General features: G+C 46.4%; 1 protein-coding gene across 3 annotated transcripts in view; it reads right to left on the bottom strand.

Annotated features, from left to right (window-relative positions):
• hdac3 (histone deacetylase 3) overlaps window positions 1–16,733 on the bottom strand; it is an 88,429-nt gene that overhangs the window by 37,805 nt on the left and 33,891 nt on the right. For all 3 annotated transcript variants that reach the window (XM_063053086.1, XM_063053087.1, XM_063053088.1), the window contains 4 exons: window positions 15,858–15,914; window positions 14,118–14,173; window positions 9,323–9,456; window positions 5,441–5,521 (listed from right to left, as the gene is read on the bottom strand). In XM_063053086.1, the coding sequence (XP_062909156.1) occupies window positions 5,441–5,521; window positions 9,323–9,456; window positions 14,118–14,173; window positions 15,858–15,914 (328 nt within the window). The remainder of the gene's footprint in view (window positions 1–5,440; window positions 5,522–9,322; window positions 9,457–14,117; window positions 14,174–15,857; window positions 15,915–16,733) is intronic.

Here is a 16,733-nt window from a genome sequence, read left to right on the forward strand (position 1 = left end):
CCCTGGAGAGTGAAGACTTTCCAGTCGCAGATCCATGGTCTCACAAGACTAACGGATGCCTATAAAAAACACCCAGTAAACTTATTGACCCCTTCCTGTTCCTAACCTCCACCCACAGAAACTCCGTAGACAATCCCTCCATGGCGTCTACCTTTTCTGCAGCTGTGACACTATCTCTGATCAACAGTGCCACGCCCCCACCTCTTTTGCCTCCCTCCCTGTCCCTTCTGAAACATCTAAAACCCGGCACTTTAAGTAATCATTCCTGTCCCTGAGCCATCCAAGTCTCTGTAATGGCCACCACATCATTGCTCCAAGTACTGATCCATGCTCTAAACTCATCCGCTTTGTTCACAACACTCCGTGTATTAAAATAGACACATCTCAAACCTTCGGTCTGAGCGCGTCCCTTCTCTATCACCTGCCTATCCTCCCTCTCGCACTGTCTACAAGCTTTCTCTACTTGTGAGCCAACCTCCTCTTTCTGCAGTCTCCTCAGTTCGGTTCCCACTCTCCCCAGTAGCCTTAGCAAACCTCCCCGCCAGGATATTGGTCCCCCTCGGATTCAAGTGCAACCTGTCCTTTTTGTACAGGTCACACCTGCCCCAAAAGAGGTCCCAATGATCCAGAAATCAGAATTCCTGCCCTTGTTCCAATCCCTCAGCCACGCATTCATCCTCCGCCTCACTTTATTCCTATACTCATTGTCACGTGGCACAGGCAGTAATCCCGAGATTACTACCTTTGTGGTCCCGCTTCTCAACTTCCTTCCTAACTTCCTGTAGTCTTTTTTCAGGACCTCTTCCCTTTTCCTACCTATGTCATTGGTACCAATATGTACCACAACCTCTGGCTGTTCTCCCTCCCACTGCAGGATATTTTGGACGCGATCTGAAACATCCCGGACCCTATCACCTGGGAGGCAAACTACCATCTAAGTTTCTTTCCTGTGTCCACAGAATCGCCTGTCTGACCCCTAACTATAGAGTCCCCTATCATTATTGCTTTCCTCTTCCTTTCCCTACCCTTCTGAGCCATAGGGCCAGACTCTGTGCCGGAGGCACGGCCACTGTTGCTTCCCCCAGGTAGGCTGTCTCCCCGCCCCCCCAACAATACTCAAACAGGAATACTTATTGTCAAGGGGTACAGCCACAGGGGTACTCTCTAGTACCTGACTCTTCCCCTTCCCCCTCCTGACTGTTACCCACTTGTCTGTCTCCCATGGCCCCGGTGTGACCACCTGCCTATAACTCCTCTCTATCACCTCCTCACTCTCCCTGACCAGATGAAGGTCATCGAGCTGCATCTCCAGTGCCCTAACTCGGCCCCTTAGGAGCTGCAGCTCGACACACCTGGTGCAGATATGACCGTCCAGGAGGCTGGGAGACTCCAGGACCTCCTACATCTGACACCAAGCACAGAAAACTGGCCTCACACACATACTTCCTCCTTTCTGCAAATAACACCAGTAAACCTACCTTGCCTCGTCCCATTACCGCCTAAGCCCGTTGAGCCAAAGCCCTATCACTCTGCTGCCTCTCACTCCACTGCCCACTGGATATGGCGGTCTTCTTTTTAAACCTTTTGCGCTCTACTGGCTGACGTCACGCGCCTGCACAGTCTTGCCTCTCTTTTACCCAGAGTGGTAAAAATCTGCCTCCGCTCCGAAAATCAACCGTTCACTTGCAGCCTTCTTGCTCCAAATCCAGGGCTGAAATGGCTAGCACGAGAGGCTACAGTCTTAAGGTGTTGGAAATAAGTACAGAGGAGATGTCAAGGTTAAGTTTTTTACACCAAGAGTGGTGTGTGTGTGGAATGGGCTGCCGGTGACAGTGGTGGAGGCAGATACAATAGGGTATTTTAAGAGACTCCTGGGTGGCTACATGGAGCTTAGAAAAATAGAGGGCTATGGGTAAAGCCTAGGTAGTTCTAAGGGAGGGACATGTTTGGCTCAGCTTTGTAGGCCGAAGGGCCTGTATTGTGCTGTATGTTTTATATTGCAGATCCCACTCAACCCCATTCATCTGCCTTCTCACTATATCCTTTGATGCCCTGACCGATCAGGAAACAATCAACTTCCGCCTTAAACATACCCACGGATTTGGCCTCCACCACAGTCTGTGGCAGACCATTTCACAGATTCACCACTCTCGAGCTAAAAGATTCCTCCTGTTCTAAAATGTCACCCCTCAGTTGTGAGACTGTGCCCTCTAATTCTGAATACCACCACCATAGGAAATATCCTCTCCACACCCACCCTATCGAGTCCTTTCAACATTTGGTATGTTTCAATGAGATCCCCATGCATTCTTCTAAACTCCAGTGACTGCAGGCCCAAAGCAGCCAAATGCTGCTCATATGTTAATCCCTTTATTCCCAGAATCACCTTCGTGAACCTCCTCTGGACTCTCTCCAATGACAACACATCCTTTCTCAGATATGGGGCCCAAAACTGTTGACAATACTCAAAGTGTGGCCTAGCTATCTCCTTGTTTTTATATTCTATTCCCCTTGAAATAAATTTAGTGTTGCATTTGCCTTCTTTACCACAGACTCAACCTGTAAATTAACTTTCCAGGAATCTTGCGTGAGGACTTCTAAGTCCCTCTGCACCTCTGATGTTTGAACCTTCTCCCATTTAGATAACAGTCTGTACTATTGTTCCTTTAACCAAAATACATTATCATACATTTCCCAACACTGTATTCCATCTGCCACTTTTTTGCCCATTCTTCCCATTTATCTGAGTCCTGCTGCAATCGCATTACTTCCTCAGCACTACCTACCCCTCCACCTATCTTTGTATCATCTGCAAACTTTGCCACAAAACCATCAATTCCACTATCTAAATTATCGACAAACAACATGAAAAGTAGCGGTCCCCAATACTGACCCTAAGAAACACCACTAATCACTGGCAGCCAACCAGATAAGGCCCCTTTATTCTCACTGACTGCCTTCTGCCATTCTGCTATCCATGCCAGTATCTTTCCTGTAATGCCAGAGGATTTTATCTTCTTAAGCAGCCACGTGTGGCACTTTATCAAATGCCTTCTGAAAATCCAAGTAAATGACATCCACTGCTTGCGATTTCCCTTTACAGAAACCATGCTGACTTTGACTTATTTTATCATTAGTCTCCAAGTACCCTGAAACCTCATCCTTAATAATAGACTTCATCACTTTCCCAACTACTGACGTTAGGCGAACTGGCCTATAATTTCCTTCCTTTTGCCTTCCTCCCTTCTTAAAGAGTGGAGTGACTTTTATAATCTTCCAGACCTACGAGACCATGCCAGAATCAAGTGATCCTTGAAAGATTATGACCAATGCATCGATTATCTCTTCAGTAACCTCTCTCAGGATTCTGGGATGTAGTCCATCTGGTCCACGTGACTTATTTACCTTAAGACCTTTGAGTTTGCCTAGCACTTTTTCCTTTGTAATAGCAATGGCACTCACTCCTGCTCCCTGACACTCACGGTCCTCCAGCACACTGCTAGTGTCTTCCACTGTGCAGACAGGTGCAAACTGCCCATTAAGTTCATGTGCCATTTCTTTGTCCAACATTGCTACCTCACAGGCATCATTTTCCAGTGGTCCAATATCAACTCTCACCTTTTTACTCTTTATATTACTGAAAAAACTTATAGTATCCTAATAGAAACACAGAAAACCTTCAGCACGATACAGACTCTTGGGCCCACAAAGTTGTGCCGAACATGTCCTTACCTTAAAAATTACCTAGGGTTTAAAAAAGTGCAATCAATATTTTGGACTGAAACCCTTTGGCAGGACTGGAGAAAAAAAGCGTAAGAGTAGATTTGAAAGGTGGGTGAAGGGGAGAGAGATAGGTGAAAGATGAAACTTGGAGTGGGAGGGATGAAGCAAAGAGCTAGGAAGTTGATTGGTGAAAGAGACTGAAGGCCATGGAAGAAAGGGGGGTGGGGGGGGAGGTAGCAGCACCAGAGGGAGGTGATCTGCTGGCAAGGAGATAACATAAGACAGGGACAAGGGGATGAGGAATGGTGAAGGCAGATGGGGGTGGTGTGGAGGCATTACTGGAATTTTGAGAAATTGATGTTCATGCCATCAGGTTGGCAGCTACCCAAATGGAATATAAGGTGCTGTTCCTCCAACCCAAGTGTGGGCTTATCCACAGTGGGAGGCGGCCATGGATGGACATATCGGAATGGGAATGGGAAGTGGAATTAAAATGGGTGGCCACTGGGAGATCCTACTTGTTCTGGCAGACAGAGCGTGGATCCTCGGTGAAGCAGTCTCCCAATCTACATCGGGTCTCGCTGATTTACAAGAGGCCACACCTGGAACACCGAACACAGTATATGACCCCAACAGACTCACAGGTGAAGTGTCACCTCACCTGAAAGGACTGTTTAGGGCCCTGAATGGTAGTGAGGGAGGAGGTGTAGGGGCAGGTGAAGCATTTGTTCCACTTGCAAGGATAAGTGCCAGGAGGGAGATCAGTGGTGAGGGACGAATGGACAAGGGAGTCGCATAGAACACAATCACTGCTGAAAGCAGAAAGTGGGACGGAGGGAAAGATGCGTTTGGTGGTGGGATCCCGTTGGAGATGGCAGAAGTTTCAGAGAATTACGTGATGGACGTGGAGGCTGGTGGGGTGGTAGGTGAGGACAAGAGGAACCCTATCCCTGGTAGCATGCGGGAGGATGGAGTAAGAGCAGACGTGCGTGAAATGGATGAGATGCGGTTGAGGGCAGTGTTGATGGTGGTGGAAAGGAAGCCCCTTCTTTGAAAAAGGAGGACATCTCCTTCATTCTAGGATGAAAAGCCTCATCCTGAGAGCAGATGCAGCAGAGACAGAAGAATTGAGAGAAGGGGATGTCGTTTTTACAAGTAGCAGGGTGGAACAAGGTATAGTCCGGGTAGCTGTGAGAGTCTGTTGGCTTATAATAGACATTGGTGGATAAGCTGTCTCTGGAGATAGAGACAGTGCGATTGAGGAAGGGAAGGGGAGTGTTGGAAATAGACCAGGTGAAAGTTGGAGGCAAAGTGGTTGAAATCGACAAGTTCAGCACGGGTGCAGGAAGCAGCACCTATGCAGTCGTCGATGTAGCATTGGAAAAGTGTGGGACGGTCACCAGTGTAGGCTTGCAACATAGACTGTTCTACGTAGCCGACAAACAGACAGGCATAGCTGGGACCCATACGAGTGCCCATGGCTAATTCTTTTGTCTGAAGGAAGTGGGAGGACCCAAAGGAGAAAGTATTTAGAGTGAGGACAAGTTCCACTAGGCAAAGGATAGTGGTGGTGGAGGGGAACTGGCTGGGTCTGGTAAAATCATAATTAATTTTTAATTATTCTGTGCGAAGAGGGTTAACTTTGGCTGCTCCCAAAAGAAAAGCAGGATTGGGAAACTGGATTTGTGGCGGGAGTAATGGAAAACTTTGCTCTTACTTTGATCATCGATCCCATCGCGGAGAGGAACATTGAGGCAGTAATAACGCCCGCTCTCAGCTCCCACTTCATACATGTCACCTGAAGAGACAGAGGCAACACCACAGGAACAATCATTTCCGTCTCAATCAAACATGCAGAGCAAAAATTTGTTACTAAAGAAACCACTGCTTCCAAATCCAAAGATATTAATGTAACATCCATTTCTAGTTGTACTCAACATTTAAGGTAAATTTATTATTAAAGTCTTCTAATGTCACATATACTACCCTGAAATTCATTTTCACAATACACTAAAGAAATACAATACAATTTATGAAAAACTACACACAAAGATGGACAAACAACCAATGTGTGTAAAAAAAAGACAAACTGCAAAAAAAAATAACAACAATAAATAAAAAGTGAAAAAAATAATACTGACAGTAGGAGTAGTAGAGTCCTTGAAAATGAGCTTGCAGATTATGGTCAAGAGAAAATCTGCAGATACCGGAATTCCAAGCAACACACACTAAATGCTGGAGGAACTCAGGAGGCCAGGCAGCATCTATGGAAAGGAGTACAGTCTATGGGAAAGAGAGGGAAAAGGGGATGGGGAATGGAGGATGGGGGGGGGGGGGCATTACCGGAAGTTGAAAATTCAATGTTCATGCCATCAAGTTGGAGGCTACCCAGACGGAACATAAGGTGTTGTTCCTCTAACCTGAGTGTGGCCTCATCACGCCAGTGGAGGAGGCCATGGGTAGACATGTCGGAATGGGAATGGGAAGTGGAATAAAATGATTAGCCACTGATCTCTCAATCTATGTTAGGTCTCACCGATATACAGGAGGCCACACTGAGAGCACCAGATACCGTAGATGACCACAATAGACTCACAGGTGAAGTGTTACCTCAGTGGAAGGACTTATGATAATTTCACACACTTCTTGTCACCTGGAACTTCCACCATACTGCTAGTGTTTTCCACTGTGAAGACTGATGCAATATATTTATTCAGCTCATCCGCCATTTTATTGTCCTCCACTACTATCTCTCCAGCATCATTTTCCAGTGGTCCAATATCCACTCTCCCTGCTTTCGTACATGTTATGTAACTGAAGTAACTTTTGGTATCCTCTTTATTATTGGCAAGCTTACTTTCGTATTCCATCTTTACCTTCTTAATGCCTTTTTTAGTTACCTCCTGTTGGTTTTTAAAAGTTTCCCAGTTGTCTAACTTCCACTAATTTTTGTTCTATTGGCTTTTATGTTGGCTTTGACTTCGCTTACAGTATTAAATAGTTAGATTAAAAATAGTGCAAAACAAATAATATATATTAAAAAATGAGGTAGCGTTCATGGGTTCAATGTCCATTTCAGAACTGGAAGCTGCTCCGGAATCGCTGAGTGTGTGCCTTCAGGCCTCTGTACCTCTTTCCTAATGGTAATGAGAAGAGGGCATGTCCTGAGTGAAGGGGGTCTTTAATAATGGATGCTGCCTTTCTGAGGCACCACTCCTTGAAGATGTCTTGGATACTACGGAGGCTAGTACCCTAGATGGGGCTGACTAACTTTACAACTTCTGTAGCTTCTTTCAGTCCTGTGCAGTAGCCACCCCTCCAGGCAGGGAGGCAAGCCCGTCAAAATGCTCTCAGGTAAAGTCCCCTCCACCCTCTACACAAAGTGCTGAAACAGGAAAATATCATCCTTTATCAGAGACCCCTAGCACCCAGGACATGCTCTCTTTTCGCTCCTGGTGATGTGGGTCCTGAGGTGGTACAGGAACCTCAGGACCCACATCACCAGGTTCAGGAACAATCATCACACCTCAATCATCAGGCTCTTGTATCTCAAACACTAGGAAATCTGCAGATGCTAGAAATCCAAAGCAACAGATGCAAAATGCTGGAGGAACTCAGCAGGCCAGGCAGCATCTATAGAAAAGAGTACAGTTGACATTTCGGGCCGAAACCCTTTGGCAGGAGTAGAGAAAAAGAAGATGCGGAGTAGAGTTAAAAGGTGGAGGAGGGGAGAGAGAAACACAAGGTGATAAGTGAAACTGGCAGGGGAGGGGTGAAGTAAAGGGCTGCGCAAAGATACAGGGCTGGAAAAGGGGGAACCTAAAAGGAAAGGACAGGCCATGAAAGAAAGAAAAGGGGGGGGGGGGAGGAGCACCAGAGGGAGGCAATGGGCAGGCAAGGAGATAAGGCGAGAGAGGGAAAAGGGAATGGGGGGGGTGCATTACCAGAAGTTCGAGAAATTTATGTTCATACCATCAGGTTGGGGGCTACTTAAACGGAATATAAGGTACTGTTCCTCCAGCCTGAGTGTGGCCTCATCGTGACAGTAGAGGAGCCCGTGGATAGACATATCAGAGAGGGAATGGGACGTGGTGTTAAGATGGGTGGCCACTGGGAGATGTGACAATAGAGGAGGCCGTGGATAGACATATCAGAAAGGGAATGGGACGTGGTGTTAAAATGGGTGGCCGCTTTTTCTGGCGGACAGAACGTAGGTGCTTGGCAAAGCGGTCTCTCAATCTACTTCGGGTCTCACCGATATACAGGAGGCCACACAGGGAGCTCTGGACACTGGATGTGACCCCAGGGCTCTTGTATTTGCAGGGCTTGTTGTCTTTTGCACATTGGTTGTTTGTCCGTACTGCTGGATGTGGCCTTTCATTGATACTATTGTGACTCCTTCTATTTACTGAGAATGCCTGCAAGGAAACTAATCTGAGAGTACCATATTGTGACATACATGTACTTTAATAAATTTACTTCGAACTTTTGAAAGCTGCCAATACAACTAGAATTTCCTTGCCTATAGACTGTGGCCCTGCAAGGTTTTTTTTAAACTGCTGAGATAATGGGAGTGCATATCCACCAATTGAGTGTGGAGGGGTGTTGGAAAGGGTTTGCTTTATGGAAAATTGCATGAAGGGTTGTTTTTAAGAAGCAACTCCTCCATAACAAGGTGGTACACGCGAAATCGATCTGCATCAAACCCATCTCGCCACTGAAGTCTACAGCACAGAACAGGCCCCTCGGCCCATGATGTTGCGCCGACCTTTTAAACTGCTCCAAGATTGATCTAACCCTTCCCTCCCACATAGCCTCCATTTTTCTACCATCCATATGCCTGTCTAAGAGATTCTTAAATGTCACTAATGTATCTGCCTCTACCTGCACCCCTGGCAGCACGATCCACACGCCCACCACTCTCTGTGTAAAAAACCTACCTCTGACATCCACCCTACCCTTTCCTCCAATCACCTTAAAGTTATTCACCCTCATATAACCTACTTTCGCTCTAAGAAAAAATCTTCTGGCTGTCCACTCAATCTATGCCTCATATCATCTGGTGCTCCTCCCTGCAGATACAGTTCCTCCGTGCAGAGCGCTAGAGTGTCCTGACCAGCTGCATCACTGTCTGGTACGGGAACTGCAAAGCATCTGACTGCGTCCCTACAAAGGATAGAGAGGATCATTGGGGTCTCTCTTCCAACCATCAAAGAGATTTATCAGGAGCCCTTAGTATTGTAATGATCCCTCCCATTCGCCCCACAATCTCTTTGATCCCCTACCATCATGCAGGAGGTACAGTAGCATCAGAACAAGTACTGTTAGGATGGTAAGCAGCTTCTTCCCCTGACCCACTCTTCCTTTAAGACTACTGAACTCCCTGCCACCACCCAGACCTCACACAGTAGCATTACACTGTTTACTTGTCAACTTGTAAATGCATGTTATCATTTGCTAATTTACTTGTGATAATATTACTTGATGTGTTATAGGTGTGAGTTTTATGATCTGCGTTGTGCACCTTGGTCCAGGAGAATGTTGTTTTGTGTACAGTTGAATGACAATAAATTGAACCTGAAGCTTGATCATGTCTCACCTGTTCCTGGGAAAAAATAGTTCCCATACTTGTGGAAGGATACAGTCATGACCCTGTCTGTGAGGTAGAAGGCTTCCTGCACCCCATCACCATGATGGATGTCAATGTCGATGTAGAGGACACGAGGGTGATACCTACAGGAAGACAGCATCGATTACACCAGGCCAGAGTTCATCTTTTCATAGAGAGTAAAAACGCAGAGGCTTCACAAGTCATTGGTCAGACTGAATTTAGAGTACTGTGAGCAGTACTTATCTAAGAAAGGATGTGACGGCATTGGAGAGACCATAATGCCTTCGGTTCTTTGCGGGAATGGGACCTGCTCTCAAAGCCTCACGACCGGCAGCTTCTTGACATCCCAAGGACACGCCTTCAGGGTGCCAGATTTTCGTGCTGATTCAGGGCCAGTGCCCTGACTGAGGCGTCGCAGGAGAACACAGAACATCAGGAGCAGCGGGTTAGCTGCCGGGGGTTGTGTGTCCAGAGACCTGAACCCTGGGGCCAACTCTCTGGGCGCAGAGCTTGGAAAAAGAGATGCAACAGACTTTTAACATCATAAATCAGCGGGTTGAATGTTATGTCTCCCCTCTCGCTGTGAAATGGGGACACCTCTTTTTCTCTTATTAGGGAGAGAGGCTGTGGTATGTCGAATTACTGGGTGAACGAGTAGTCTTTGGGGTATTGCGAGTCTGTGTCTTTATTGATGCTTTGCTGCACGCTTGAGTGCTCGGTGGGGGGCGCCGATGATTTTTGCTGGTGGAGGAGGGAGGGTTTGTTGCCTTGCTGCTGCTTATGCGTGGGAGGGGGCTTTGGTGTTCTAACTTTTAATTGTCTTTCATTCTTTGGGGCTCTCCTCTGTTTTTGTGGGTGTTTGAGAAGAAAAATAATTTCAGGATGTATATTGTATACATTTCTCTGACATTAAATGTACCAATTGTACCTATGGAATTGTAAGATATAGGAGCAGAATTAGGCCACTTGGCCCATTGAATCTGCTCTACCATTCAATCATGGCTGATCTGGATCTTTTCCCCTCCTCAGCCCCACTCCCCAGCCTTCTCCCTGTAACTTTGATGCCGTGTCCAATCAAGAACCTATCAATCTCTGCCTTAAATACACCCAATGACTTGGCCTCCACAGCTGCCTTTGGTAAGGAATTCCACAAATTCACCACCTTTGGCAAAAGAAATTTCTCTGCATCTGTTTTAAATGGATGCCCCTCTATCCTAAGGATGTGCCCTCTTGTCCTAGACTCCCCCACCATGGGAAACATCCTTTCCACGTCTACTCTGCCTAGGCCTTTCAACATTCAAAAGGTTTCAATGAGATACCCCTCAACCTTCTAAATTCCAGTGAGTACAGGCCCAGAGCCATCAAATGTTCCTTGTATGATAACCCTTTCATTCCCGGAATCATCCTTGTGAACCCCCTTTGAACCCTCCCCAATGCCAGCACAGGAGTCCAAAACTGTTTTCAATTCTCAAGGTGAGGCATCACCAGGGCCTTATAAAGCCTCAGCATCACATCCATGTTCTTGTATTCTAGACCTCTTGAACTAAATGATAACATGGCATTTGCCTTCCTCACCACCAACTCTACCTGCAAGTTAACCTTTACGGTGTTCTGCACAAGGACTCCCAAGTCCATTTGCATCTTGGATTTTTGGATTTTCTCCCTGCTCAGAAAATATTCCGCAAATTGAATTCTACTACCAAAGTGCATGACCATGTATTTTCCAATATTGTATTTCATGTGCCACTTTCTTGCCCATTCTCCTAATCTGTCTAAGTCATTCTCTTTGTGACTTTTGCACTTTCCAGTCCTCTGGCACCATGACAGAGTCCAATGATTTTTGAAAGATCATTACTAACGCCTCCACAATCTGAAATACTGCTACATTAGACTTCACTTTCTCCCTATCAAGTTTCAAGCTGAACTCAATCACATTGTGGTCATTGCCTCCTGAGGGTTCTTTTACCTTAAGCTCCCTAATCACCTCTGGTTCATAACATGGCATCCAGTATAGCTGATCCCCTAGTAGGCTCAATGACGAGCTGTTCTAAAAAGCCATCTCATTGGCATTCAATAAACTCACTCTCTTGAGATCCATTACCAGTCTAATTTTCCTAATTGATGTACATGTTAAAATCTCCCAACACTACCTTACCATTCTCTCTACTATAAGCCTACTGACTCTCACAGCTATCTGGACTATTCCTCTTCTCTCTACTATAAGCCTACTGACTCTCACAGCTATCTGGACTATTCCTCTTCTCACCCTGTCTCTTGCAAAAACGCCATTCCCTTCTCGCAATTCCTCCGTCTCCGCCACATCTGCCCTCAGGATGAGGCTTTTCATTCTAGGACAAGGGAGATGTCTTCCTTTTTTAAAGAAAGGGGCTTCCCTTCCTCCACTATCAACTCTGCTCTTAAACGCATCTCCCCCATTTCACGTACATCTGCTCTCACTCCATCCTCCTGCCACCCCACTAGGAATAGGGTTCCCCTGGTCCTCACCTACCACCCCACCAGCCTCCGGGTCCAACATATTATTCTCCGTAACTTCCGCCACCTCCAACGGGATCCCACCACTAAGCACATCTTTCCCTCCCCGCCTCTCTCTGCATTCCGCAGGGTTCGCTCCCTACACAACTCCCTTGTCCATTCGTCCCCCCCATCCCTCCCCACTGATCTCCCTCCTGGCACTTATCCGTGTAAGCGGAACAAGTGCTACACATGCCCTTACACTTCCTCCCTTACCACCATTCAGGGCCCCAAACAGTCCTTCCAGGTGAGGCAACACTTCACCTGTGAGTCGACTGGGGTGATATACTGCGTCCGGTGCTCCCCATGTGGCCTTTTATATATTGGCGAGACCCGACGCAGACTGGGAGACCGCTTTGCTGAACATCTACGCTCTGTCCGCCAGAGAAAGCAGGATCTCCCAGTGGCCACACATTTTAATTCCACATCCCATTCCCATTCTGACATGTCTATCCATGGCCTCCTCTACTGTAAAGATGAAGCCACACTCAGGTTGGAGGAACAACACCTTATATTCCGTCTGGGTAGCCTCCAACCTGATGGCATGAACATCGGCTTCTCTAACTTCCGCTAAGGCCCCACCTCCCCCTCGTACCCCATCTGTTACTCATTTTTATGCACACATTCTTTCTCTCACTCTCCTTTTTCTCCCTCTGTCCCTCTGAATATACCCCTTGCCCATCCTCTGGGTTCCCCCCCACGTCTTTCTTCCCGGACCTCCTGTCCCATGATCCTCTCGTATCCCCTTTTGCCTATCACCTGTCCAGCTCTTGGCTCCATCCCTCCCCTCCTGTCTTCTCCTATCATTTTGGATCTCCCCCTCCCCCTCCAACTTTCAAATCCCTTACTCACTCTTCCTTCAGTTAGTCCTGACGAAGGGTCTCGGCCTGAAACGTCGACTGCACCTCTTCCTACAGATGCTGCTTGGCCTGCTGCGTTCACCAGCAACTTTGATGTGTGTTGCTTGAATTTCCAGCATCTGCAGAATTCCTGTTGTTTGACTACCTTACCATTGCCCTTTTAACAAGCCTTTTCTGTTTCCTGTTGTAATCTGTGGTCCACATCCGAGCTGTTGGGAGGTCTGTATATAACTGCCATCAGGATCCTTTTATCCTTGCAGTTTCTCAACTCAACCCACAAGGATTCAACATCTTCCGATCCTACATCACATCTTTCTTCTGATTCGATGCTATTCTTCACCAGAACCATGCCACCATTCCTATCCCTCCGATATAACGTGTAACCTTAGACATTCAGTTCCCAACTACAACCATCCTTCAGCCATGATTCAGTGATGGCCACAACATCATGCCTGACAATCTCTAATAGTGCAACATGATCATCCACCTTATTTCTTATACTCTGCACATTGAGATATAACACTCTTGAGTATTGTATTTCCTACTCTTTTTGATTCTGCATCCCTCATGCACTGATACTCACCCAGCTGGCTGCAATTGTGTCTTATCATCTGCTTGCCCTCCCTGACAGTCTGACTGCACGCTGCCTTTGCTTTTTTTTTAACCATCCATTCTATCCTAAATCCCTTCACTCCGGTTCCCACTCCCCCGCCAAATTAGTTTAAACCTTCCCTAACAGCTCTAACAGCTCTAACAAACCTGCCCGTGAGAATATTGGTCCCCCTCAGGTTCAGTTGCAACCCGTCACTTTTGAACAGATCCCAATGATCCGAGAACCTGAAGCCCTGCCCCCCTGCACCAGCTTCTCAGCCACGCATTAATTTGCCAAATCATGCTGTCCCTACCCTCACTGGTGCACGGAACAGGCAGCAATCCTGAAATTACAACCCTGGAAGTCCTGCTTCTCAGCTTTCTACCCAGCTCTCTAAATTCTCTTTTCAGGACCTCTTTGTTTTTCCTTCCTATGGCATTGGTACCAATATGTACCAAGACATCTGGCTGCCCTCCCTCCCTCTCCAAGATGTTGTGTGGCCTTTCTGTTCCACAATGGTGGGAAAGGCTTCGCCTGTGATGGACCACGCCTTCTTGTTCCCACAATGGTGGAAAAGGCTTCACTTGTGATGAACTGGGCTTTTCTGTTCCCCTCAATCCCCACTGGAACCCAAGAATCCACAAACTTCCCCAAAATTGCAACACGACCCAAAAATTAAAACATATATGCACTTGATTTATCTAGCATCTTCTGGCACTTCAAAATGTTTTAGAGTGGGAAAACAACTAGCAAACCATTCCCCCCACTATTTGCGTGAAATAGAATCAAAGTGTCTTACTTCAGTAGTTCAAGGATCCCAATGACAATGTCGTTGACATAACAGAAGCCCGAAGCCTGGGGAAAAGAAGAATTCAAAGTCAAAGCTAAAGTTTATTATCTTATGTTGAATGCCAAGCAACTGAACTTCGTTGACCAACATCCTATGCGGAGCCTTGTCAAAGGCCTTGCGAAAGACCATGTAGACAATATCCACAGCCCTGCTTTCATCAATTTTCATGGCAACTTCCTCAAAAAACGCTAAGGTTAATCAGACACAACCTACCATGCACAAATCCATGTTGACTATCCCTAATCAGACCCTGTCTATCCAAATACTTATATAACTGATCCCTTGGAATACTTTCCAATAATTTTCCATTACTGATGTCAGGCTCACCGGTCTGTAATTTCTTGGCTTTTTCTTAGAGCCTTTCTTACACAAAGGAATTACACTATCTTCTAATCCTCACCCACGGCGAAGATGTTAAAAAAATTTCTGCTAGGGCCTCCCATAAGGTCCGTGAAAACACTTCGTCAGGCCCTGAGGATTTATTCACCCTAATTTGTCTCAAGCCAGCAAACACCTCCTCCTCTGAAGTCTGTATATGGTCCCTGACGTCGCTGCTGCTTTGCCTCACATCTATATATGCTGTGTCTGCCTCCTGCGTAAACACAGATGCAAAATATCCATTTAAGATCTCCCCCGTCTCTTTTGGCTCCACGCATAGATAACCACTTTGACTTTCCAGAGGTAAAACTTTTTACTTGCAATCCTTTTGCTCTTAATATATCTGTGGATTCTCCTTCACCTAGTCTGCCACAGCAACCTCTTGCCTTCATTTAGCTTTCCTGTTTCCCTTCTTAAGTGTTCTCTTGCATTTCTTACCCCATTTGATCTATCTTCCCTATACCTCCCATGAACTTCCTTCTGTTTCTTAACCAAGGCCTTAATATCTCTTGAAAACTAAGGTTCCCTAAACTTGTTACCTTTTCCTTTTATTAGGACTGGAACTTTCAAACTCTGTACTCTCAAAATTTCACTTTTGTGGGCCTCCCACTTACCTGTCCCAATCCAAGCTTGCCAGATCCTTTCTGATATCATCTTTCTCCATTTAGAATCTCTCAACCCGAGGATCAGATCTATCCTTCTCCATAATTATCTTGAAATTAATGGCACCATATACTACACTGAGATTCATTTTCTTGCAGGCATTTACAGGAAAATAAAGAAATATAAGAGAATTCATGAAAAACTATACACAGAGACGGACAAACAACCAACGTGCAAAAAGAATAATACTGAGAACATGAAAAGTCCTTGAAGTCTATCTATTTACTTAATGATACAGCCCTTCTGGCCCTTTCAGCCGCACAGTCCCAGCAACTCCCAGAACCCCCGGTTTACACCTAACCTAATCACAGGACAATTTACTATGACCGATTAACCCACCGAGTACTTCTTTGGACTGTGGGAGGAAACCGGAGCATTCCACAGGGAGGACATACAGACACCTTACAGAGGAAGTTGGGATTGAATTCAGCACCCTGAGCTGCAATGGCCTCGCACTCACCACTCACCACCACAGTGAAAGTGAGTGTGTAGGTTGTAGAATCAGTTCAGAGCTGTGGTCACTGAGGTTATCCGCACCAGTCGATAATAATTGTTCCTAAACTTGGTGATGTGGGAACCGAGTACGGGGTTTGGTCTGATCCGTGAGTGTTGTGTGTAACTGATTCTTTTCACCAGATGGTGCAATACCTCGAATTTCTTGGCATGGTGAAGTCCTCCTGCCCAGTTGATGGCAATATCGCACACCTGGAGACACAAAGACACAGTAAAGCATGAAGAAGGAAAAATCTGCAGATTCTGGAAATTCCAGCAACACACACAAAATGCTGGAGGAACTCAGCGGGCCAGGCAGCATCTATGGAAAAAAGTACAGTCGATGTTTCAATTCGAAGCCCTTCAGCAGGACTGGAGAAAAAAGCTGAGGAGTAGATTTCAAAGGTGTGGGAAGGAGAGGGAGGAATGCCAAGAGATAGATGAAACTTGGAGGGTAGCCTCCAACCTGATGGCATGAATATCGATTTCTCAGACTTCCAGTAATGACTCCACCCCACCCCTCCCCCATCCCTCCCTCTCCAAGTTTCACCTGTTGCCTGGCATTTCTCTATCACCTCCCCACACCTTTCAAGTCTACTCCTCAGCGTTTTCTCTCCTGTCTTGCCGAAGGGTTTCAGCCCGAAATGTCAACTGTACTTTTTTCCATAGATGCTGCCTGACCTGCTGAGTTCCTCCACCATTTTGTGCATGTCACACAGTAAATCAACCCAATTCCACCACCAAGAGCCAAGGAGTGAAGTACACGCAGGAGGCAGGGCAGAGAACAGGGAAAGAGAAAGAGAATAGCAGGAGAGAGTGGGAAAACCATAAGATATAGGAGAAATAGGCCTTTCGGCCCATTGAGTCTGCTCCACCATTCAATCATGGGCTGATCCAATTCTTCCAGTCATCCCCACTTCCCTGCTTTCTCCCCATACCTTTTGATGGCCTGGCTAATCAAGAACCTATCTATCTCTGCCTTAAATACACCCAATGACTTGGCCTCCACAGCCGCTCATGGCAACAAATTCC

This window comes from Mobula hypostoma, chromosome 7 (assembly GCF_963921235.1).
Source record: "Mobula hypostoma chromosome 7, sMobHyp1.1, whole genome shotgun sequence".
NCBI classification, from domain to species: domain Eukaryota; kingdom Metazoa; phylum Chordata; class Chondrichthyes; order Myliobatiformes; family Myliobatidae; genus Mobula; species Mobula hypostoma.